The sequence below is a fragment of the Artemia franciscana genome, chromosome 16 (assembly GCF_032884065.1).
Source record: "Artemia franciscana chromosome 16, ASM3288406v1, whole genome shotgun sequence".
NCBI lineage: Eukaryota > Metazoa > Arthropoda > Branchiopoda > Anostraca > Artemiidae > Artemia > Artemia franciscana.
In genome coordinates, this window is record NC_088878.1 from 37,045,140 (window position 1) to 37,071,740 (window position 26,601).

At 35.1% G+C, this 26,601-nt stretch overlaps 1 protein-coding gene across 1 annotated transcript in view; it reads left to right on the forward strand.

Annotated features, from left to right (window-relative positions):
- LOC136037408 (beta-1,4-glucuronyltransferase 1-like) overlaps window positions 1-26,601 on the forward strand; it is a 66,417-nt gene that overhangs the window by 33,738 nt on the left and 6,078 nt on the right. Inside the window, exon 3 of the mRNA XM_065720161.1 lies at window positions 23,573-23,815. Within this exon, the coding sequence (XP_065576233.1) occupies window positions 23,573-23,815 (243 nt within the window). The remainder of the gene's footprint in view (window positions 1-23,572; window positions 23,816-26,601) is intronic.

A 26,601-nucleotide genomic window follows, 5' to 3' on the forward strand; every position in this document is an offset into this window, starting at 1 on the left:
TATATATATATATATATATATATATATATTATATATATATACATATATACATATATATATATATATATATATATATATATATATATATATTATATATATATATATATATATATATATATATATATATATATATATATATATATATATATATATATATATATATATATATCCTTCAAATTCAAGATATCCTTTTCAAAGAGAAATAGGTATTTTTGAAGTTAATTGGGCTCATCCCAATCAATTATAATTAGCACATTCGGGGCTAATTAATTTTGCCTCTGTGCGTATCATTTATAGTTGACTATTGAAAACTTGTATAAAAGCGACTTATAAGACTCTAAAGAGAAAGATTCAGTTACTTAATACCCCTCTCCTTGACTAAGCACTGGTATAACCTAATTTAATTCTGTTTTGTGTGTTTCCTATCTCTCTATAGTATCTTAAAATACTTTTTATGTTTAATTATTACATTTTGTTGCTTAATGGAAGCCTTCTTTTCTTTTTTTTTTATCCATTATTTGTTATTTTTGGAACCAAAAGAACAATTAAGGGTAGATTTTTTTTTTACTAAATCTTAAATTAATAGTTCACAAATAGTTAAGCCACAAACAATTAATATCAAGTATAAAAATTGTAATAGTATAGAAAATATATAAACAAATTCACAGTAATTTAAAACTATTTAGTCAAATATGAAGTAAGTAATCTATTTATAGTATACTAGCTGTTGGGATGGCGCTTCTCGCCACCCCAACACCTAGTTGGTGGGGGCGCTTCGCTGACGCGAAGCGCCACCCCAGCAGCTAGTATAGTATATATATAAAGTGTAAACTAAAAGTTCGCTTTTGAAGGAAATATCGTTGTCATGCCCAGAGCCAAGGGGCATATCTCCCACTTATTCTTTCTTCTATCTTACATTAAAAAGGTCATAGGGAGAGGGTCATTGAGTCGTACCGTTGACAAGTTAGCGTGATAGCAATTATTCAGTTAATGGTATTTAATTCAGGGTAGCCGTGGAGATCACGTGACAGTTAATGTCGCTTGACGGGCACCCACTGTCAGAAATCGCGTGCACCAGTTGGCACGTGTCAAGCGGAGTGGAAGTGTGTTAAGCGTGGCGGATACTATGCCAAGTGTCGTGGAACTCTGTGGCACACGTGGCGTTCTGCGATGCACACTAGGTGGCGGAAAGTGGGCGTCCCCTCGATATCACGTTGATAATGCGTGCTTATTTAGACAGAGGAAATTACAGACAGGCCTATTTTCTCTCTAAACTAAATAGTTTAATTTAATTTCTCAATGTATTAGTCTCAAAGGTCGAACTCCTATCTTAATTTAAATATTTATATGTGTTTACTGAAAGGTAATTTTTCGTAGCGTCACTTTATCAAATGATTGGTTAAGAGATAAGAGATTCGTTGTTTAGGGATACGCGCTTCATCGATAAACTACATGTAAATTATCTTTTATGACCTCAGAGTTGTAGCTTTTCCAGGGCAGGGGGCATTCTAAGAAACAAGAGGATCGATTAATTCCTTTAAGGGAAGTTTTGTTACGCGTGGTGCAACGTGAAATGTGCCATTATTTTGGAACAATTAGCCTTCTGCAATGGACGCTAAGAGGTGGAGAATGGGCAAGCCCTTCTTTGGAACACAAGTTTCCAGAGCAGAGAGAAGAATGTTCAAATTTGATCAGAAACAGAAGTGAGCTAGTGAGCTAAAAAGCCCTTCGGTGATCGGAGTGAATTTCTTTTATTCAGACTCTTGGAACCCATTTTCACGAGGATGGAAGTATAAGTCATGTTAACTTCCTTTCCTAACGAGACTGACCATTTGTTCGACGAAAAGTTGGACTTTTGCTTCCAGCTGAACTCTAGTTTCGAGGCGGAGTGAAACTAAAATGCTTCGTCTAGATCATAAAGAGATACATGGAAGGAGTATGGAAGATTAAATACACTTTGTTGAACAAATCCAATGGAAAAACATAGGTGTGCATGGATGGATAAATTCCGTCCATCTCTCATCCTCGTGAAATTGACTCAAGCGTTAGAGTCAATTTTCCCAAGGGTTGGCAGTTTAACTAATATTCACCTTCCATTCTCGTGAGGACAACCGTTCGTTCAAGCAAAACTACGGATTTCTCAATCCAGATAAACTGTGGTCTCAAGGCGGAATGAATTAGAGCTCGTCGTCAAATATTATCTTCGAATGGCAACCTCAGGGAATCTGTAGAGGAGGTCAACCCAGTGTTGCCATTTCGGACTGAGAGGATTATGCTTACTTGAGCCCAAAATTATGCTTTTTTGGACAGATTTATGCTGCGATTCTATATTTTCCCAGGTTTCACGAAAAAGTTGATCAGTTAAGACAAGTCGAATCCTGTCTTATCTTAATAAAGGTTCTGAATAGAATATAATCTGATAATAATAGGCTAATAATTTATTCTTAACCCGCTAAGGGAACAAAAGCGGGGTATAAACAAAGGAGGCAAAGAAAAAGGTAAAATAGCATAGAAAATAAGTAAAAAGACTTTTTTTTATGTCCAAGCGAAGGATCTTGGTTCACAATTTGGTTAACGTTTTTCGTCTTTTTTCGCAAGTCGTCTTTCTTCTCCAAGCGGTTGGCGGCATTTGAAAAGCATAGTGTCTTATATCATCATCAAAATTTTACTTCAGATACATTAAAAAAAGGAAAAAATACAGTTCATATTCAATGATCTTCTTCATCTCCGCTTTCAGATTCAACTTCTTGACCAGGGGGTGGGGTGGCTACGTAGGGTCTCGGAATTGTGGAGCTTGATCTGATTGTCTGTAGAGACATATTTGTAGCAAACTGTATCTTTTGTTCTTAGTCGCGATTTTGGGACCAGCACGGCTTCAATACTTTCTTTCTTCATTTTATTCCGCTCTTTTGTCTTGACATCACTGATCCAAGAAAAAATTCTTGCTGAGTCTGCGTTCGAATGCGGTCGGGAGAGCACCCTCTCGGCAAGTTCTGCCAGATCTGCAAAAACTCTCCCATTTCGTGTATTTTTCTCCACATCAAGTCTGTAGATATCTATCTTTTCGGAGTCACTAAAAGCATATGGCAGCTTCCGCCACTGGGAATCAATGTCTGTAAGTTTTGGCATGAGACTTGGAAATCCGTTCACTGCGATACCTAGTGACGGAATACTGGTTATTTCAGTTCCCAGGGCCATCTTGGGATTTACAAACTGAAGGGACTTCAAAAAACGATCACTGTGTGGGAATGGCTTGAGCGTCTGTGTCGCTGCGGTAATGTAGAAACCTAAACACCTTTTTCGGAGAGTGCTCACATCCTCAGGGATTATTTTACCACTCTGCACTGATGTCAAAAGATATTGGGCACACTCATCTCCTAAAAAGACGTCTTGTAATGATCGGAAATGACTCGGGTTTGACGGATTGATCTTTGTAGAGTCTCATAGAAACCTTTCTTGGATGAAGTTGTTACACAGAGTCTTGACGAACTTTTCACACTCAAACTGTAAATCTCCGATTAGAATCTTTGCCGATTGGAACAAGGCGTTGAAGGAGTTGAAATCGTTGAGAGTATACTTAAGAAAAAGCAAATAAGCTTTCGTGAACGGGTTTTTCATTTCTAACAAGATTTTGTCTGCAGCAACTTGGCGGTCTTCTGCTGAAGCTAGCACGAAAAACTGTTCAAGAGCAATCCACAGATCGAGAAGTCTCGCACTGCACTGGTGAGCAGTGTTGAACTGACACAGAATGCCCCAATATCCTCACAGAAGTAACCCTGAGCCTACCTCTGGTTTGAAGAAAAAAATAAATAAGAATACAATCTGAACAGAATTCCCTGAGAGAGGTATCCTCATGAAAGGCAATGTAGCTCTCACCACAGGTTCGTTTCCAGAGACTATGTTCAGCTCATGAAAATGTTTCCAATTTTATATTTATTATCCCTGTGATGTTGATATTGTGTGCTGGGGCTCCACCTTTACCTCACCGAGGTAATGGTCAGCAGCAGGCTGATCATACACTCCGAGGACAAATTGCTGAATTTCAGATAGCCATTCACTCAGAGAAACACAAGTTTGAAGAAGTGGCTGACAGCCATCCAGAGATTGCCAAAACAGGGATGTTTCCCTAGTGGCACTGAGGATCCTTTAAGCTAGCCTTTATCTTTGGGGAAAGACTTGCAATTCATGAAGTGTCTACCAAAAACTAGAATCCCTAACTGTAACTAGCCACCAGTGATAGATTTTGCTAGATTAGAAAACAATATCTGATGAGCATAAGCTTTTCACAAAATCTTTTGGAGTTTCGGCGATAGTTTGGTATCTAGCTGGTGTGTAGTAGCTATCAACGAGTTCTTGAACCATGAACTATTGCCTATGGTTGAAAGGGCTAGGCCTAATTGCACAACAAATTCTCTCACCGTTCACCACCAACAACAACAACATGAAACCCCTCTAAATCTCAAAATTTCATCAAACAATCATCTTCACCAATCCAACCAATCACCACATGTCTTTAAATTCAAATATCTTGTGTACGCTTTTCTTTGCCATAGACCATAGACCACAGGATCAGAACAAAAAGATACCAGATGGTTCGTAGTCTGTCGCTGTGCCAAAAATTTTACTTTGGTTTGGTCGAAAAATTCGATAAACCATCTTTGGTGTTCGTTTTATTGATGTGACGTTATGAGTTGTTCTACATCGTCTTAGATTATGCTACAATTATGCTATCTTAAGGAGGATTATGCTTGGATGCTTTTGGTTCCTAATTATACTACGTTCCGCATAATTATGCTACATCTGGCAACACTGGGTCAACCAAAGAACGCCTTGTGTCGCACCAATCAATGGGACCTGTCCAACATCCACACGACGATATAACCTCAACAGAAAGATGTTTGGACGGTGGCACACATGCGTGATGACTGGTGGCTCTTTGTGGATGTCCTGGGTGCCTCTGGTGGCACTGAAGGATCTAGGTCTATGTTAAGGTCAAGTTTAACAAGAGATAGATGGGAGGAGGATGGAAGAAAAAACATACTTTCGTTGAACAAACCCAGCGCGAAAACACTGGTTCATGCGGATAGATGATTTCTATCCAGCTCACATCCTCGTGAAAACAGGTTCTAGTCTGTTTAAAATAAACACTTGTCAAGCATTTGCTCTACAAAAAGGTGGATTTCTCCACCTAACTGAATTCTGGCTTCATGGTGGAGTTGACCTAGAGCCCTTCGGTAAGTTCTACGAGGGGTTGATGAGGGGATGATGGATTTGGTAATCCTGAAATTTTAAGTAAAAATGCGATCCTAGAAGAAGATGGAACTACATAGGAATAATTTCCGGAAAGGAACAGAACTACAGACTCACATAAGGGTTATCAAACAGTTCGTGGTAACGAACTGTAGTAAGGAGCGACCCGGATCAATAGTAACCGAAACTCTAAAAAACGGAGTTTTTTACTGTTTTAAAAACTTGAGTTAAGAGAAAGAGTCAAACTGTAGCGTAAAGAGCGGGGCGTTGTGGAGGAAAAGTCCCTTTCATATACGGAGTAATTTCTGTTCGTTTTAAGTTTTAATGTCGCTCCTTACTTTCAGTTAAAAAAACTTGTTTTTTTTTATATTTAATATCTAAAAGGATCAACCAGATTGCGAAACCCACGTTCTCATATTGAGGACTCTAGCACATGCATATAGATCTTAGGGAGAGGATTAATAATCTTAATAGTTCAGTCCGTTTTTCATGGGATTACAAGATTCTAGGGCAAAAACTGTAACTAGTGCTAGTTTGTATTTTTAACTATTTTGCTATTCTTAACTGTTAGTTTTTTATTTTCAACTACATTTTTAAGATATGAAGTTAACAAAAGCTCACTAAAGAGGAACTTGCTCTAGTTTAATGGTACGAATTCACGTAAATGGACAGAAAGAGGACAAGGATTTTTATTTGTTCAGTGAAGATAAAATAGGGTATTTTTAAAAATATATGGGAGGGGGGTATTTTATACGTTTGCAGTGAAAAAGCAACGAAGGTATTTTTAACACCCCTCCCCCCAAAACTTGGCGTCCCTGCTCTAGTAGTTCATTCTGATTATTTCAAATAGAAGTTGACTTGATTGGCAGGTAATGAATGATTCTTCAATTAAACGACCGAGGTTTTATCTGAAAGAATAACGATGTGAGACCTAGATTAAACTACATGGGAATAGTTACTTAAAAAAACAGACCTCGAATAATTCTAGGTATGATTTCGTCTCTATCGTTCTTTTACTTCACTTTTATTTATTTTATTATTTATTTATTTTTCACTTTTTATTTACTATTTATGTACTTTTTATTTTACTTTTATTTTACTATTTATTTTTTATTTATTTATTCATTTTACTATTTATTTACTTTTAATTATTTTATTTATTTCACTTTATCGTTCTTTTATTTCAAAATATTTGTATTTTGGTTGCAAAAGCTACATGACCTTGTCAAACTTGAAAAGAGCTTAAAAAAATATTTTAAATGACATCAGATGATGAATAGATACCGTGAGAATTCCCAAAAACTAGTATATTTAACACATCTAAAAAAGTTGGAATGTCCTCTGTGCTGGTTTTGGCATAGTTTTGGTTAGCCACTTTTTCTACACGCAGGAGCGGTTACACTTGACTGAAAATATTCTTTTAGCGAGATAGATGACCTTGTCTAGTTTCATTTTCTTGCTAAAACACGACAGGCAATTAAAGTCAACGACATATGATTTTTACCCGCATTTTTATGGGAAGTTTTCTGGGGATGAAGCTAATAATAAGAGATTAATGAAAATGATAAAACATTCAAGAGGTAGTAGCTTTTCTGAAAAATTAAAGAGGTGGTAGCTTTTGTGAAAAATTAGAGAGGTGGTAGCTTTTCTGAAAAAATTAAAGAGGTGGTAGCTTTTCTGAAAAATTAAAGAGATAGTAGCTTTTCTGAAAAATTAAAGAGGTAGTAGCTTTTCTGAAAAATTAAAGAGGTAGTAGCTTTTCTGAAAAATTGAAGAGTTGGTAGCTTTTTTGAAAAATTAAAGAGGTGCTAGCTTTTCTGAAAAATTCAAGAGGTAGTAGATTTTCTGAAAAATTGAAGAGTTGATAGCTTTTTTGAAAAATTAAAGAGGTGCTAGCTTTTCTGAAAAATTAAAGAGGTAGTAGCTTTTCTGAAAAATTCAAGAGGTAGTAGCTTTTCTGAAAAATTGAAGAGTTGGTAGCTTTTTTGAAAAATTAAAGAGGTGCTAGCTTTTCTGAAAAATTAAAGAGGTGGTAGCTTTTCTGAAAAATTGAAGAGGTGGTAGCTTTTCTGAAAAATTGAAGAGTTGGTAGCTTTTTTGAAAAATTAAAGAGGTGCTAGCTTTTCTGAAAAATTAAAGAGGTAGTAGCTTTTCTGAAAAAATCAAGAGGTAGTAGATTTTCTGAAAAATTGAATGAGTTGATAGCTTTTTTGAAAAATTAAAGAGGTGCTAGCTTTTCTGAAAAAATAAAGAGGTAGTAGCTTTTCTGAAAAATTCAAGAGGTAGTAGATTTTCTGAAAAATTGAAGAGTTGATAGCTTTTTTGAAAAATTAAAGAGGTGCTAGCTTTTCTGAAAAATTAAAGAGGTAGTAGCTTTTCTGAAAAATTCAAGAGGTAGTAGCTTTTCTGAAAAATTGAAGAGTTGGTAGCTTTTTTGAAAAATTAAAGAGGTGCTAGCTTTTCTGAAAAATTAAAGAGGTAGTAGCTTTTCTGAAAAATTCAAGAGGTAGTAGCTTTTCTGAAAAATTGAAGAGTTGGTAGCTTTTTTGAAAAATTAAAGAGGTGCTAGCTTTTCTGAAAAATTAAAGAGGTAGTAGCTTTTGTGAAAAACTAAGGAGATGGTAGCTTTTCTGAAAATTAAAGAGGTGGTAGCTTTTCTGAAAATTTAAAGAGGCGGTAGCTTTTCTGAAAAATTAAAGAGGTGGTAGCTTTTTTGAAAAATTAAAGAGGTGCTAGCTTTTCTGAAAAAATAAAGAGGTAGTAGCTTTTCTGAAAAATTCAAGAGGTAGTAGATTTTCTGAAAAATTGAAGAGGTAGTAGCTTTTCTGAAAAATTAAAGAGGTAGTAGCTTTTCTGAAAAATTGAAGAGTTGGTAGCTTTTTTGAAAAATTAAAGAGGTGCTAGCTTTTCTGAAAAATTAAAGAGGTAGTAGCTTTTCTGAAAAATTCAAGAGGTAGTAGCTTTTCTGAAAAATTGAAGAGTTGGTAGCTTTTTTGAAAAATTAAAGAGGTGCTAGCTTTTCTGAAAAATTAAAGAGGTAGTAGCTTTTCTGAAAAATTCAAGAGGTAGTAGCTTTTGTGAAAAACTAAGGAGATGGTAGCTTTTCTGAAAATTAAAGAGGTGGTAGCTTTTCTGAAAATTTAAAGAGGCGGTAGCTTTTCTGAAAAATTAAAGAGGTGGTAGCTTTTCTGAAAAATTAAAGAGGTGGTAGCTTTTCTGAAAAATTAAAGAGGTAGTAGCTTTTCTGAAAAATTCAAGAGGTAGTAGCTTTTGTGAAAAACTAAGGAGATGGTAGCTTTTCTGAAAATTAAAGAGGTGGTAGCTTTTCTGAAAATTTAAAGAGGCGGTAGCTTTTCTGAAAAATTAAAGAGGTGGTAGCTGTTCTGAAAAATTAAAGAGGTGGTAGCTTTTCTGAAAAATTAAAGAGGTGGTAGCTTTTCTGAAAAATTAAAGAGGTAGTAGCTTTTCTGAAAAATTCAAGAGGTAGTAGCTTTTGTGAAAAACTAAGGAGATGGTAGCTTTTCTGAAAATTAAAGAGGTGGTAGCTTTTCTGAAAATTTAAAGAGGCGGTAGCTTTTCTGAAAAATTAAAGAGGTGGTAGCTTTTCTGAAAAATTCAAGAGGTAGTAGCTTTTGTGAAAAACTAAGGAGATGGTAGCTTTTCTGAAAATTAAAGAGGTGGTAGCTTTTCTGAAAATTTAAAGAGTTGGTAGCTTTTTTGAAAAATTAAAGAGGTGCTAGCTTTTCTGAAAAATTAAAGAGGTGCTAGCTTTTCTGAAAAAATAAAGAGGTAGTAGCTTTTCTGAAAAATTCAAGAGGTAGTAGATTTTCTGAAAAATTGAAGAGTTGATAGCTTTTTTGAAAAATTAAAGAGGTGCTAGCTTTTCTGAAAAATTAAAGAGGTAGTAGCTTTTCTGAAAAATTCAAGAGGTAGTAGCTTTTCTGAAAAATTGAAGAGTTGGTAGCTTTTTTGAAAAATTAAAGAGGTGCTAGCTTTTCTGAAAAATTAAAGAGGTAGTAGCTTTTCTGAAAAATTCAAGAGGTAGTAGCTTTTGTGAAAAACTAAGGAGATGGTAGCTTTTCTGAAAATTAAAGAGGTGCTAGCTTTTCTGAAAAATTAAAGAGGTAGTAGCTTTTCTGAAAAATTCAAGAGGTAGTAGCTTTTCTGAAAAATTCAAGAGGTAGTAGCTTTTGTGAAAAATTAAGGAGATGGTAGCTTTTCTGAAAAATTAAAGAGGTGGAAGCCTTTCTGAAAAATTAGAGGTGGTAGCTTTTCTGAAAAATTAAAGAGGTGGTAGCTTTTCAAAAGGCTGAGTGACCATGTTTCTTTAAAAACTAAATTGCGGAAAATTCAATTATTAGAAGGAAACAGATGAATAGGATAAAACAGGACGTTAATGAAAACAATCTTTCTTTAAAAGTAAAGCCTCATCAAAGCCTCATTTGACTCATCAAAGTGCTCAGATACTACATTTAAGATGTTGCTTGTATCGGCTCGGATCTTTTACACGACACGAATTCCCACCATCCTGAGAAAAAGGGGTTTAAAACGAATCCAGAGCAGTTATTTCAGATATCTTAACTTTCTTCACTTCATTCCTCCTTGAACACGTGACCAGATTCTAATTAATAAATATAACATATCTGACATAATATTAATGCTGGAAAAGCTACAAAGGAAGCCTTCTAGTCAGGGGCAGATCCAGGTGGGGGATGCGCGCCACCTCTAAAGTAGTGGGGATTTGGGGATAATATCATGTTGCCATATTAGGCATCGTAAATGTTTCGCAAGTTCCTATTTTTCGTAGAGGGTGAACAGCTTTTCATTTTTTTATGGCGGGATGGTTTCTATAACTTACTGTTTTTTGTATCAATATTTTTACATCATTTTAATGTCAACAGATTTATTAGAACTTCAACTCTCAGTAGATTTTAGATTAAATTTACGACCATTTCCACAACCTACTTACAGCGTATAATCGTTGAGGTTCCCTGATTTTTTTGGCCCCCGCTAAAAAATTCCTGGATTTTTAAAAATCCCTGCTTCTAGTACTGGTCTTAATCGACTTTCCCCTTATAATCGTCTTGTTAATTTTTTCTATAGTTAATATTTTTTAATTGCTTTTCTCCGTTAAATTGACTTTTACTCTACATTCTAATACATGTTTTCAGAGTTTTTGTGGGTAATTAAGAAATTATTAATTATTATTATTATTGCTTTCTGTTTAATCAAAGCACATCTTACAGCTTACTACAAAGTAGAACGTCAAATAGAACTTAGATGACAATCTCATCGATTAAATTTTCAATCGCAATAAGTAATATAATGACAAATCACCACGAACTGTAGTAAGGAGCGACCCAGCTCAATAGTAAACGAAACTCCAAAAAACGGAATTTTGATGCTAAAAGATACATCAAAAGAATCGAATTTTCATGCTGATTCTAAATATATACGTTTCATTAAATTTAGTCTTTGTCATCAAAAGTTACGAGCCTGAGAAAATTTGCCTTATTTTGGAAAATAGGGGAAAACATCCCCTGAAAGTCATAGAATCTTAACGAAAATCGCACCATCGCATTCGGCATATCAGAGAACCCTATAGCTAAAATTTACAAGCTCCCATCTACAAAAATGTGGAATTTCGTATTTTTTGCCAGAAGACAAATCACGGGTGGGTGTTTGTTTTTTTGTTGTTTTTTTTTTGTTTTTTTTTCCCAGGGGTCATCGTATCGACCAAGAGGTCCTGGAGTGTCGCAAGAGGGCTCATTCTAACGAAAATGAAAGGTTCTAGTGCCCTTTTTAAGTGACCAAAAAAACTGGAGGGCACCTAGGCCCCCTCCCACGCTAATTTTTTTCCCAAAGTCAACGGATCAAAATTTTGAGATAGCCATTTTTTTCGCATAGTCGAAAACCATAATAACTATGTCTTTGGGAACGACTTATTCCCCCACAATCCTTGGGAGAGGGGCTGCAAATTACAAACTTTGACCAGTGTTTACATATAGTAAGGGTTATTGGGAAGTGTATAGACGTTTTCAGGGGGATTTTTTTTTGTTTGGGGGTGGGGTTTAGGGGAGGGGACTATGTGGGAGAATCTTTCCTTGGAGGAATATGTCATGGGGGAAGAAAAATTCAATGAAAAGGGCGCAGGATTTTCTAGCATTACTATAAAAAAAAACAATGAAAAAATAAACATAAAAATTTCAATTGAAAGTAAGGAGTAGCATTGAAACTTAAAACGAACAGAGATTATTACGCATATGAGGGGTTCTAAAAATACTTTAGCATAAAGAGCGAGGTATTTAGGAGGAGATAAATACCTCGCTGTTTATGCTAAAGTATTTTTAGTAATTTTAACTATTTATTCTACGGCCTTTTTGATTCAGGGGTCATTCTTAAAGAATTGGGACAAAACTTACGATTTAGTGTAAAGAGCGAGGTATTAACGAGGGTACAAACCCCCTTAAGTTACGCATATTTTTTACTAATAAAAACGTTTACTAAAAATTAAAAGTTCTAGTTGCCTTTTAAAGTAACCGAAAAATTGGAGGGCAACTAGGTCTCCTTCCCCACCCCTTATTTCTCAAAATCGTCTAATCAAAACTAGGAGAAAGCCATTTAGCCCAAAAAAGAATTAATATACAAATTTCATTTTAATAATTTATGTGCGGAGAGCCAAAATCAAACATGCATTAATTCAAAACCGTTCAGAAATTAAATAAAAAAAAACTAGTTTTTTTTTTTTACTGAAAGTAAGGAGTGACATTAAAACTTAAAACGAACAGAAATTATTCCGTATATGAAATGGGTTGTCCCCTCCGCAATCCCTCGCTCTTTACGCTGAAGTTTGACTCTTTGCCACAATTCTACTTTTTAAAACAATTAAAAGCTTTAGCATAAATAGCGAGGGATTGCGGAGGGGACAACCCCTCCTATATATATAGAATTACCACCTACAATTACTATTACCACTGAAAGCGATGGAAAGAAAACGTTGTTTTCTTTATCTGTCCGTGCAAACAACTTCTTGTCCAAAAAAAATAGTCCTTAGAAATCCTTTCGGATAGTTTCTATATTTTTTGCACCTTTCTAATTGTCTGGATTCCTTGAAAAGAGGTTTTGAGTTTTTAGCTACAGACAGTGGAACAGAGGGATGCAAACGCATATGATGAAAGACTGCTTTACATGGAAATTCGGATTACGGAAGATTTTTGTTTTCTGGAATATTTCCGGAATTTTGGAACTTTCGTCACCGAAAGTAGGCTCCTAAATGGCTTAAGAGGACAATGAGATCTTTTTTTTAGTTTTTTAATGAGTTTTATAAATGAATTTCCACTTTTCGAAATACCGTACCAAAAATTGGCTCGACGTTTGAGATAAGAATGATGATGAAATTATTTTTTCCTTTTTTTTTGAATTTTGATATTATATAAACAAAATTACTTCAAATACCCAGATAACATCAAGCATATACCTAATCAGTGAAAGACACAATGGATCTATCACAATCACAAAAGACAATGGATCAATGGCGCAATGGATCTCACATTTTTTAATGTATTGACTATTTCTTAACTATAAACATCACATATTTTGTTTTTCACAAGTTTATGAAGCATATGCAAGACTCATTAAATTTAATATTATCCCCAAAAATTCATTAGCAGAAGAGCCTTTTCATAACTGTAGCAAAGGACCCCTCCCCTCCCATCTCCTAGAACGGAAGGGGAAAATGTTCTTGTGACACCCCACGATAGCATCAAGCCAGAGGGAACGAAGAGGGAAGGTTCAGGGTCCGAAGCGCCGAAATCCTAGGTTTTTGTGAATTTATGGGCGTTTTTCCTTTAATTTTGAATAAATTTTGTTTTTTTATGATTCCCCACCCCAAAAAAAGGAAATCATAGATGCATGTCCGCATCACGCATACACTAAGTAACTGAGTGACAATAACTTTATTCTCTGAGGTGGTGCGTCCTTTGCATAATTTTGGCACTTCTCCACTTTTGTAACATCAAAAAGTTGATATAGATGACTGACAATACGAACACATTCTTTACCATTCTGGATGACCGTGCCTTTGTTTTTTTTTTTTTTTTGCCTATCACGGCTATCCTAAATCATAAGAATTAATATATATTTTAAAGCTATGCAATTTTTAATACTCCAAATTAATTAATTGAGAAATAATAGGTTTTTAGTAATAATAGAAAGGATGATAAATGAAAAATAATATTCAGCTCTACTGGGACAATAACGGTGGTCCACCGTATTCAAAATGGTGGTCCACAATTGTTATCTATTTTAATTGAAAAGACGGAGGTGGCGCTGACTTTCTGCCGCCTGGTGAGTATCTCGGAACTCCCCGTGTGCCGCACAGTTTCGCCATGCTTTCCACATTTCTACCACGCTTGGTACAGTCCCCAAAACGCTTAGCATGCCTCCTCCAAGCTTGAAAAGTGCCATCTGGTGAGCGTGATTTCTGAGAGAAAGCAACCGCTCGGAAAAGTAATTTGATCGTTTACTAAATGATGAAGGACAAATTAAAGTTTCAAAGATATGGGCATATTATTGCATTAAGACAGATCCTTTTGTCATTTTTGAACCCGAAAGTACTGAAATAAAATTTGCATCAAATTGCTGTAAAGAATCCATTTTAATGAAAGGGCGTTTTTTCTTTTTTTCCCCTCAAATGAATAAAGTCAAAATAAGGTCTTGGTGGATTTTTCAATTCATCTTTTCAAGAGGAATGCTTTCTTTTCAAAAAAAATAAATAATAAAAAAAAAATGTCGATTAGTAATCAGGGCTTTCCTTAAGAAATATGTCGAACAAAAGTGGATATAAAGTGAATTTTCCCATTTCCACTAGATGACGATAAAACCCGTCTCTTATTGAGAAGTCGCGTCGTTGAAGAGCAGCAAGGTAGTTCTCCCTTTAACTGTTTACCTTTTAGTGTTACCCCCTTGAATGGGGTAAATAGTTTGTTTAGAGCTAAAGAATTTGCTTTATGATGTTACCTCTTTCTCTGTAACAGTGTTTTCTAATAGTGAGACAGGTTAAACAGTGTTTTGCTTAAAACTAAAGATAGATTTAATTATTTTAAGGTAATGAGTCATTAGAAATCGACAATCCAAACAGAAAAAAAACCCAATGAGTTTGATATCAGTCCGAAGAATACTTAAAAGATTTTGTAACTTTATAGCAAGAAATAATCTTAAAGTAGGTTATAGGACGGCACGTGGCGAGCTGCTAAGAATTCAGGAAAAACCCAGATCTGTGACCTGCATGTCTGTTGACCTACAATTGGTAAAAACTCGAGAATACAATGTTGAATGGTGGTATGGAGAGGAGAAATTAAAATGTGAAAGTTCAATGAGGCTCAAACGTGGTAATCTGCATCAGCGTTGCGATGTCGATGATGTAGCTACTACCTCCAGTTTACTAAAGAGCTGAAATACTGCAATTTTATTGTTCAAAGCATCAAAGAGGGTTGACTCACAGAAATCAGCTACACCAAGAATGTTAAGCGTGGAAGAACACAGTTCCGTCACGCTTGGAATAGATCCCATACGATTGGTACGACTCCACCACGCTTGGTACAGTTTTACCATGCGTGGGACATTTCCACCACGGACCTAAGATATAAAACAGGTGGTGGGATGTCGGCCACCCCTTGAAAGCTTCCTGGTTATCAGACAAGAAGACTATGTCACATCCCGTAGCAAGTAAGGCTACAAGTGAAGCCAGGTAGTTGTACATAAGCAGCGGACGAAGCGAAGTGTTTTTTCTGGAATATCAGTGAAAGCTTCTTTCTTGTATGACCAGTTTCATCACTTATTTATGTCTGGGGTAGCCAGAACCGGATTACATTATATTCACAAAATTCATAGGTAAAAAAAAGGGTTGGTTCGTCTTGGGTAAAGACAGGGTACAGCATAACGTGCTAACTGGGAATACCTCAAAAGTTGGCAAAGATCAGAGATAATATCCCAAATTCTTCCCTGAAAGGGTATACGTACAAACTAGTTTTGCGGGACATGCAATCTCCAACTTGTTCTCATGATATCCCGGGGCTTGTATTTAATTTTGTTTAGTCTTCACTCAATCTTGTACTTCGTAAAAGCTTATTGGGGAAGTAGCTCAGAAGCACAAAATGACATGAGTATGCATTTCTAAGCCACAAATTGAGGGCTTGACGGTAGAAAAATTGATGGTAAAAAAGCAATACCAATTCATGATTTTATGTCTCCGAGGTTGGTTTATACCCGCCGTAGTTTTTGAAATGGCTAGGTCACGATTCACGGATGACAAATTGCCAAAGATTGTGCTTTATGCCATTAATCTTGGGTCAATCGAAAGGCAGGTCTTCTTCGAATGTAGTAGGAGGAGTTCACAAGAAATAATTTAATAGAAATCAAGATTTCATGGAAGGAGGTAAAGAGCGAAGCTTTGATTATGTTTTGTCGAAGAGAGCGTGCGCGGCTCTACCGGGCTCAGGCGGCTTGGTACTGATGTGAAATGTTAGTAGTAGTAGTAGTAAATGCAAATTTTCAACTGCCTACACAGATGTGCAATTCATGGGATAAAAAAGATTAATTTTTCGTGTTTTCTTTTGTTTCACTAAGTAAAGGTGTTTGTCTTAATGCTATTAACAAGTCGTTATTGTATAGATTTTTTCCAAGCATTCAAGTTACATTAAAAACATTTTTGATACAATTTTCTTTATTTCTTTATAATTTCTTAAACTGAGAAAAGGAATATAAGATAAGAGGACCGCCAAAAATATAAACAAGAGTTTGCCAAAAATATTACAGTGCCTTTCGTATTTCTTTAGCCAAGATATATTGCATGTTTGAATTTTTGGAATCCACTTTTTGGAATATTTTTTTAATATTACATAACCTAAATGTTTAACCCGAAAAGATTTTCTTTCTTCTTCAGTTTTTTTTTTCTTCATAATCTTCATTGAAAAAAAAAATGTGTTTTGACTTTTATTCCTGCAAAGACTGAGCTTCCACAAAGGCCCACACGCAGATTTTTTGAGGGGAGGGGGAATCCCAAGAATATAAAAATAAGAGGGAATCCCAAGAATATATTATTTAAGAATTAACGACGCTTCTTGACTGCTAAGGTTCCTGCGTTGGCCCTGTAGTGCATTCCTGCAGAGGGATTTGATCTATGGGTCCCGTATTACCAAGCTAAGGTCAAATCCACTGCACCACCACAGGATCCCAAGAATATAGAAAATATTTATTTGGTAATTTGAAAGAAACGCCTAGAAATTCTTGAAAATTTAGGATCCCCTCTCCTTCTTGTGTGTGTCCCTGCTCCCATTTCTGTTATTGATGAAGAATCTTGCTAACTCAAGTTAATTTCGTGGGCCTGTTTGGGTGTTACCTAATTTTCTTCAGAGGCTTCAGTAAACACCATAAGAGCAGAGCCAAGAGCCCTCTCCTTCTTGTGTGCGTCCCTGCTCTCATTTCTGTTATTGATGAAGAATCTTGCTAACTCAAGTTCATTTCGTGGGCCTATTTGGGTGTTACCTAATTTTCTTCAGAGGCTTAAGTAAACACCATAAGAGCAGAGCCAAGAGCCCCCCCGCCTTCTGGTGTGCGTCCCTGCTCTCATTTCTATTATTGATGAAGAATCTTGCTAACTCAAGTTCATTTCGTGGGCCTATTTGGGTGTTACCTAATTTTCTTCAAAGGCTTCAGTAAACACCATAAGAGCAGAGCCAAGAGCCCCCTCCTTCTTGTGTGCGTCCCTGCTCTCATTTCTGTTATTGATGAAGAATCTTGCTAACTCAAGTTCGTTTCGTGGGCCTATTTGGGTGTTACCTAATTTTCTTCAGAGGCTTCAGTAAACACCATAAGAGCAGAGCCGCGAACACCGGGTGGATGAACTTGAGTCGCATTAGTTGCTTATGATATTAAATATAAAAAACAAGTTTTTTCAAGTGAAAGTAAGGAGCAACATTAAACTTAAAACGAACAGAAATTATTATGTATATGAAGGGTTCGCCCCCTCGTCAATACCTCGCTCTTTACGTGAAAGTTCGAATTTTGTTCCAATCCTTTAAGGATGTCCCCTGAATCACAAAAGGTTTAATTAGAATAAATAGTTCTTTTGAAAGTACTAAAAAAAACTTTGGAAAAATACTATTGAACTTCTCTTGGGAAATATAACATTGGGAGGAGAGAGAGAGAGTGAGAGGATTTGAAGCTCTGGTTTATGACAGTAGAGAAGACAGTAGAGTAATGTTTTATGATAGTAGTATGATAGTTGTAGGGATTTCAAGCAATAAGATGCTCCTTTCTAGTCTCGATATGAAAGGGTAGGATGAGATAAACAGCTTTCGCTTAGAATTTTAACTGAGGTACAAGGTGCCCCAAAAGTCCAAAGATTTTTATCGGTCCTAAGCCTGAACAGTTAATTTCACTTAATATAATTGGTAACTTCCAACCTACCCCTAAACAGAAAACATTCGTTTGATATTATAACAATGGGTGCTGCACCTGATGTGAGTATTTCTCTATTGTACAATCAGTCAGTTGGTTTCTGATGCTTACAAGAGAGTATACATTTTGTTTTTTTTAAGCCTTTGATCCGTCAGACCCTTCGGCTAGTAAATATATACTGCTAACAAGTTCAAGACGACAGAATCAAACAAGCTCCATGAGAAAACAAGCAAGCCAATATCACTGCTGGTGCAGCACCAGAAAAATAAACCTGATTGGGCACAGTAAAGAATGCTGAATCAATGTTTCCAGATGCAGGACATAAGATGCTGCATCCATAAAACCAAAAATGCACCAAAAATACCATTTTCGGGCAAGAATTCATTTTATTCTAAATTTTGACTTTGAAAAATTTACTTATATGAAAAACAAAATGGGCAACCATCTCAAAAGATGCCCAAATGATGTACGTACGTTCCATTTGGCAACATTGTGCTGAGTATTTAACCCATTCGCTTAGCCGTTTTGTTCATATCTTTTAGCAAAGCAACGCTACCATCGTACCATAAGCAGAGGCTTATTTGTTTAATATGGTTCAGTTGTGTTGACAAGATGGGCTAGCAATGGCTTCAATGGGGGGAGGGGATTAGGAGGGCATGTGCCCCGTACCTGGATTTCAAAAATATCTTTTTGGGATATACTCATTGAGAAGTAAATAACGACGAAGACCACACTGCCTTTCCATCACAAACACCAAAAACAAGAAGAACAATAGGGATTTTTTTTAAACTTTTTTTTTAGAATATTCATTCTAATTTGTTTCCTTCTGTCTTAAGAAATTTCCTATTGTTCTTCTTGTTTTTGGTGTTACTCATTGAGAAGTGCCTGTATAAGCATTTTGATTGAAAAAAAAAAAAAAAAATAAAGAAAACGAGACTCTCGTAACCCAGTCTCATTATTTTTATAGTGTATGCCAGAAAGAGAAGCCAATAGTCCCGCCTTTTTAAAACTTAATCAGTTCATTGGTTCTTCCATTTTAAATTTAAAGCCAGTTGGTTCAGTGGCTTTTCGGTGTGAAATTTTTAAGCCAGTAAATAGAAAGAAAAAAGTTAGATTCCACTTGAATGGCTCTTCTGTGTGAAATTCTTAGCCACTAGAAAGAACAAAAAGGTTATGAGTCTTTTTTTTACAAGCAATCCCTCCCTCCCTGTGTAGTCAGTACCTTTTAGGCATACTCAACATCATTTAAAAGTTCAAATCAGATATATACCCATGGGGGATACGACTTCATGGCTGAGTTCAGAAATCTCTGAATAATTCATTATTAGCGGTACTTGTGTATTATTCAGAACACACTCAATAAGTGAAGTTAGGTTTTTTCGCGAAACAAACTGCGATGCAGGTACATTTTAATTAAATATTTTATATATAGAGGTGGCTAGGTTAAGTTAGGTATTTGATATAATGCACCCCCCCCCCCTAATGTGCAAATATATAGCCCAAGCTTTTGATATGAAATAAAACAAAATGTCATGAAAAAATAATAATTTATTAGGAAAATTGTAAAATTACCATATAAATGGTATTCTACTTTCAGCAAACCACGTATTTACACGCAAATTGACTTTTTTCAAACATGGCCTATTGCTACACTTACAAAAATGTTCCTTCTCGTAAGAGTATAAGGTCACGTTGTGTCTATTGACACACTGTTTTGTTGTGGGCAACAACCCCCTATCCTGGAAAAATATAATTGCATCTTTTTCAATCTTTGGCAAATCCCAAATCTACATCTCAAAATCCGTGTTCAGAAACTATCTTCTATCACTATGCGTAGAAAACTAAATTGATAATCTAAACTATTTGTCTTTGTGGCTATGAAACCGGATTTCTCAGCAAAATTCTTGAGTGTGTTTTGAATATTGAACAAGTACCAAATACTTAATTAAAATGTACCTGCATCGTAGTTTGTTTCACGACTTCACTTATTGAGTGTGTTCTGAATAATACACAAATACCTTATTAGCTCTACAAGTATGGCCCTCCTCCATTTTTTGCCCCCCCCCCCACCCCGGAAAACCTACATATATCGTTATTTAGATAATTATTATGTTATTATAATGCAATTATTGAAAAAAAAGTATGTCAAAGAATAATAATGATTAGGCTACGATGACTGGTCAATTTATTAGTACATGAATTTGTTCTTTCTCAACTGGCCTGAATTTTGCAGGCGTATTCACAAGTGTAACTAAATACTTGGCTGTCAATCAATGCAAAGGGCAAGTACTTTCACAAATTACATTTAGATTTAAAGAAAGCAACAGTTCCGCAACAAGTAACTATTCATTAAAGTCATTGTTAAAAATAGTTCAATCAGATGGTTTATATTCCTTTCTTTATCGGGTTCAGGCTCATTTACAATCATATATAAGTTACCGTGAATGTCCGAAATCTGGTTAATGTTGACATGATAACAAGATTTACAGCTAAGAAACAGAGTAAAACCATGCCTTATTCACCATTTTACAAAATAAAAGAAAAAAAAGAAAAACAATGAGTGAGTCACAATTATTTGATGGACATTAAATAATAAAAATACTACTAGTAACTATTAATTAAATAGTAAATAAATTAAATAGTAACTATTCATTAAAGTCATTGTTAAAAATTAAATAAAAAAACAAGTTTTTTAAACTACTTGTAAGGAGCGACATTAAAACTTAAACGAACAGAAATTATTCCGTATATGAAAGGGGTTGCCCCTCCTCAACGCCTCGCTCTTTACGCTAAAGTTTGACTCTTTCTCACAATTCTACTTCTCAAAACGATAAAAAATAAAAAAAACTGTTTGATAGTTCAATCAGAAGGTTTATATTCCTTTCTTTATCAGGTTCAGGCTCATCTATAATCATATATAAGTTACCGTGAATGTTCGAAATTTGGTTAATGTCGACATTCATCGGTGAATGTTCGAAATTTTTTTTTCCGAATTGAATTTTTTTTAAATTCTTGGACTTAATCAGCTTTGTGAGTCAGCTTTTTCAGTTTTATGCAAGCTATCAACCAGTTCGTGGTAACGAACTGTAGTAAGGAGCGACCCGGCTCAATAGTAACCAAAACTCTAAAAAACGGAATTTTGATACCAATAGTTACATCAAAAGAATCAAATTTTAATGTTGATTTTAAATATATAAGTTTCATCAAGATTAGTCTCACTCATCAAAAGCTACAAGCTTGAGAATATTTGCCTTAATTTAGAAAATTGGGGGAAACACCCCATAAAAGTCGTGGAACCTTAACAAAAATCACACGATGAAATTCAGCATATCAGAGAACCCTACTGTAAAAGTTTCAAGCTTTTGTCTATAAAAATGTGGAATTTTGTATTTTTTGCCAGAAGACAGATCACGGATGCGTGTTTATTTGGAACCAGTGGTCCTAGAATGTTGCAAGAGGGCTCAATCTAACGGAAATTAAAATTCCTAGTGCCCTTTTTAAGTAACCAAAAAATTGGAGGGCACCTAGGCCCCCTCCCACGTACATTTTTCCCAAAAGTCACCAGATCAAAATTTTAAGATAGCCATTCTGTTCAACTTAGTCGAGAAGCTAATAAATATGTCTTTGGGGACGACTTAATCCCCCGCAGTTACCGGGGGAGGGGCTGCAAGTTACAAACATTGACCATTGTTTACATATAGTAATGGTTATTATGAAGCGTACAGGCGTTTTCAGGGGGACTTTTTCGTGTTAGGGTGGGAGTGGGTCGGGGAAGTGGGTTATGTGGGGGAGGATATTTCCATGGAGGAATTTATCTTCAGGGATGAGAATTTCCATGGAGGGGGCGCAGGATTTTCTAGCATTATCTAAAAAAAACAATGAGAAAATAGATATTTTTTTCACCTGGAAGTAATGAGTAGCATTAAAACTTAAAACGAACATAAAATATTGCGTATTTAAGGGGGTTCGTGTCCTCCACAATACCTTGCTCTTTACGCTAAAGTATTTTTAGTAGTTTCAACTATTTATTCTACGTCCTTTGTGATTCAGGGGTCATTCTTAAAGATTTGGGATAAAATTCAAGCTTTAGTGTAAAGAGCGAGGTATTGACGAGGGGGCAAACCCTCTCTATACGTAATAAAAATACACAAATATAAAAGTTCGTTACGTTAGTTAATTCGTAAGGTACGTATGTTTATTACTGACAAAAACGTTCACACAAAAAATAAAAAATCTACATTGCATTTTTAAGTAACCGAAATTGGAGGGTAGTTATGCCTCCCCTAGGTTACTCTCCCCCACCCGTATTTTTATCAGAATCATCTGATCAAAACTATGAGAAAGCCATTTAGCAAAAAAAAAGTTAATATGTAAATTTTGTTTTCATTATTCATGTGCGGTGAGCCAAAATCAAAACATGTATTAATTCAAAAACTTTCAGAAATTAAAAAAAAAACAAGTTTTTTTACCTGCAAGTAAGGAGCGACAATAAAACTTAAAACGAACAGAAATTACTCCGTATATGAAAGAGGCTATTCCCTCCGCAACGCCTCGCTCTTTACGCTGTAGTTTTTTTTATTATTTTAAAAAGTAGAATTGTGACAGAATCAAACTTTAGCGTAAAGATTGACGCGTTGCGGAGCAGACAACCCCTGTCAAATACGGAGTAATTTCTGTTCGTTTTAATGTCGCTCCTTACTTGCAGTTAAAAAAACTTTCACTTAACTGATTCAAACAATCAAATTTGGTTTTCACTGTCCTCAGTGCTTAAAAATGAAAGGTAAAAGGGTTTTTTACATTAAAGTTTAGTTGTTAGAAATAACTGAAAACAGAGGCATAAATTGAGCAAGCTAAAACGATATTCTAGATAACAGAAATAGCCTTTCCTGGTTGAATTTTGAAGGCTAAAGGCAACTTTTCGTAGATTGCTGAAACACTACTGTTATGGTGTGTATGATTAGTTTGTTTGTTTGTTTTTTTTGTTTATATATATATATATATATATATATATATATATATATATATATATATATATATATATATATATATATATATATATATATATATATATATAAATAAATAAATCAGGGTTCCCGATGATGATTTTTTTTTCATTTCTTCAATATTAGTTTGGGACCTATATTATCGTTGTTTGTAATTTTTTTTACTAACTTTTTATTAAATTTGCAAAGTCAGTTTATCTTTTCTTAAAAAAATTAAAGTAATTGTGAGTTACGAGTAAGTAAAAAGCGGACTAACTAGGAATCACATTTTATCATCCAGCACACTAAAGAGAGAACTGGGGAATACTGCCACAATAAAATCTCTCCAAATTTTGCTGAATTTTTGTGCACTTTTTATTCAAATTTTCAAATGTTTCTTGTTTTATAATTGACCCCATACCCCCAGAAAAAATCGTGTGCATGTAGTTGTGGTTCCGATTTTTTTTTGCACCCGGGGCAAAACTCTTGAGTAGTGCCCCCCTCCCCTGTCTCCCATAAAACTTTTAAGCCAAATTTTAACAATTTGGTTTATTTATTAACGAAATTATTTCCAGTGATTAATTAGTTAAAAACTTTTTAAATTGTTTTTTATTTTAAAATTTAACGTATTTAACAATCATTAATAAATTTTGTTTATTAACTACGCCCTTTACATTATTTTAATAAAAATGAAATTTCACAAATTAAAAAATGATTATAACAGTTAGGTTATTTATTTGAAATTTTACTCCCCTAAAATTTCTGCGCCCGGAATAAGTGACCCTTCCGGTCCCTCCCCTAAACCGCCCCTGTGTATGTGTGCCTGCCTAGAATATATTATTTTCCTTGCAATCGATTTTGTCATTCTTTTCTTCCTACAGGTAAAAATGTTGGAAAGCGGGATGGCAATTCCATTTCATAAAAAAATCTGTGCCTCGTGTCATAGCATTCCAAGGCAGAAAGAATGGCTAAAAGCGCCAGTTAAGGAAGGTCTGAGTGTTTTCCACGTTGGGAAGCGCCACAAACCTCATCATAACTGGGAACCGATCTTCATTGGAACTCAGGATGATCCGTTGTATGATGAGAGACTATCCTGGGAAGGTCGTAGAGATAAGATGACACAGGTGAGAAATGTTCTAATGGCTCTTAGAAAACCTCTTAGAATTGTTTTTCCCTAAGGTGCGTCATTATTATTGAACACGATGGGAACTAGTTCAAATGATTACAAAAACATGGAAGAAATTTTTCTTCTGAGTGGCAGATATAAGAAAACGTGGAGAAAATTAAGCAGTTTGGATTTTGGAATTTTTTGGAATATCTATGTTTTGCTTTTTCCCTACTTCTTATTTCACTTTTAGTTGAAAAATAATGTTGGAACTTCTTCATTGCAAAAACATGGAAATATTTTAGAGAAAGTTTTCTTCTGAGTGGTAGATATAAGAAAACACGGAGAAAATTATGCAGTTTATATTCTGGAATTTTTTTGGAAAATTTATATTTTGCTTTTTCCCAACTTCCTATTTCACTTTTAGTTGAAAAATAAAGTTTGAACTACTTCATAAAAGAAAAAATGGTGCACTTTTATGCACAATCTTTCAGTTGGGTGGTCTTCATAGGGAGGCTAAAACATAAAGAATTGTGGCTTTTCTGGCCACAATCTTACATTTGTTTCAATTAGGGAAAGCTATCTTTGGACCAATGTATTGCGGAGGTCCTCGTGTCTACACGGGTAACAAAAAATCGTTCTGAGTTAGTCAATTAGTGCCAAACCCTTGAAAATGTTGCATAAAGTCTCCCAACCCAGTTTTGAAAATATTGTCCCAGGGTAGTGCGTTTTGTACCCCTATAATGCCAGATAAAGTGTAACCTATATAATGCCAGATAAACCGAAGAATCATCACTGACAGTCTGGGGTGGCAATTCATAAAAACGTAGAAGGAGGGGGGATCCGTTTTTCAAAACCTAGGGTTTTGAAAACCCTAGAGTTTTCGAACGCTTAAGCGATTTCGTTTTTTTTTTCAATTTTCAATGAAAATACAAAAAAAATAGGTATTTTTCCGCTGATTGGCCTGACCCGTTTACTTTTTTCTTTCTCCAAGTGACAATTCTTCTCCCTCCCATACTTGCAACTTAACCAAACTCTTCCCCCTGTATTCCTATCTTTAAAATAAATCTTCCCCCCCCCAAAAAAAAAAAACTATTTTTAAATACTCTATATTTAAAAACTCTATTTTTAAAACAGTAAGAAACTTTAGCGTAAAGAGCGGGGCGTTGAGGAGGAAAAGCCCCTTTCATATACAGAGTAATAAAATTCCCGGTTTTGCCGCACTGTAAAAATAAAAGATAATAACAGACAAAATCTCACTCTCAATGTCAATTATTGTAGTAGAAATAAGGATTTTTCTATGGAAATTGTGTTGAATTGACCGAAAGTAACAATTAGAAAGCTGAGCGGTTAATGTATCTTAAGGCTTTTATTTGCGCTATATATTCTCAACTAACCAGCGAAAGTATAATTCAAAGGGAAACGCCCTTTTTTGCTCACAACAAACGATGTATTTTTGAGTGACCGTTGGCCCTCTGATTTTATATTCTTTCAATTTTTATAATATCCATACGTACACACAAGTCTGATCTCTAGGGGGTGGGGCTGATTGAGAGTATTTCATATGGGCACGCCTATATGCGATGGCCCACCTTCATATATCTTTTACGCTTAATGGCACCCCCACGCATGGTACAAGTACATCACGGGCTTTTTGAGGCTTGCCATGTGTAACGTAAAGCTGTATGGTGAAATGAAAGTACGCCGTGCATAGGGAAAAACAGGCATTACAAAATATGGCAGTCATACAATTATGAATAATGGAATTATAATTTATTAAAACATGTAATTAATTGTATTTATATTATATTATTTATATTATTTATTTATTATATTATTACTATTATTACATTTTTATTATTATAAAATTATTTTTACATTTATATTAATAAAATTATATTAATTACATTTATATGAATTAAAATTAAATTATTATTACATTTGTATTATGAAAACATATAATGAATTGTCTTGTCCTCGTTGAGGCTCACACACACTGAGAATCTACAAGTTAAGTATAAGTCCCATATTACAGTCTTTTGGCTTATTCTTGTCTTTTGGCTTCGGGCGATAACTGGTATCAATATTATGATATCATCAAATCATACTTTTTTTTATATCTTATTCAAAGTAGAGGCAAAAATATCTTGAAGCAACTGCTTTAATAAACAATAATGGTCTGTGAAATTACTCCAAGTTCTTGAGACAGCCGAGGAGTTGCCTATTCTCATCCACATGGTGTATATCTCAAAATGCTGCTTGTCCTACCACTCTTGGCTCACTTCCACCACGCCGCCTCGAAGTGCACCGCGCACAAGACACCCCAACCAAACACGGTGCGTGCGATTTGGTGTACAAGATTTTTGAGCATGGCTGACCCTTCACAGACCATAATAGGACACATGTCTGGCCTCTAGGGTGGGGGAATTAAAGTATTTTTACAGTTGTGGAGGAAGGGGGGGGGGGGGGTCTGTACACAAAATTTTTAATCTTGAAGAGAACAGTCTTCAAAAATAATCTTAGGGGGTTCCCTACCTCTATTACCCTCTTCCCCTCAGCTAAGGTATTCTGGTATTTATTTACTAGAGGTATTTGTAAGACATAGCGACCACGCTCAAGAAGTGAAGTTAGGTTAATCATATTGAAATATACCCAAATCTGATGAAAGCACAATTTTAGTAACAAATTGTGGAAACTACAACAAAGAACGCTGCCCAGAACGCATTATATTAAATAACTAACCTAATCTAACTAATTATATATTAGATATTTAATCAAAAAATATCAGCATAAAGGTTTATCTCG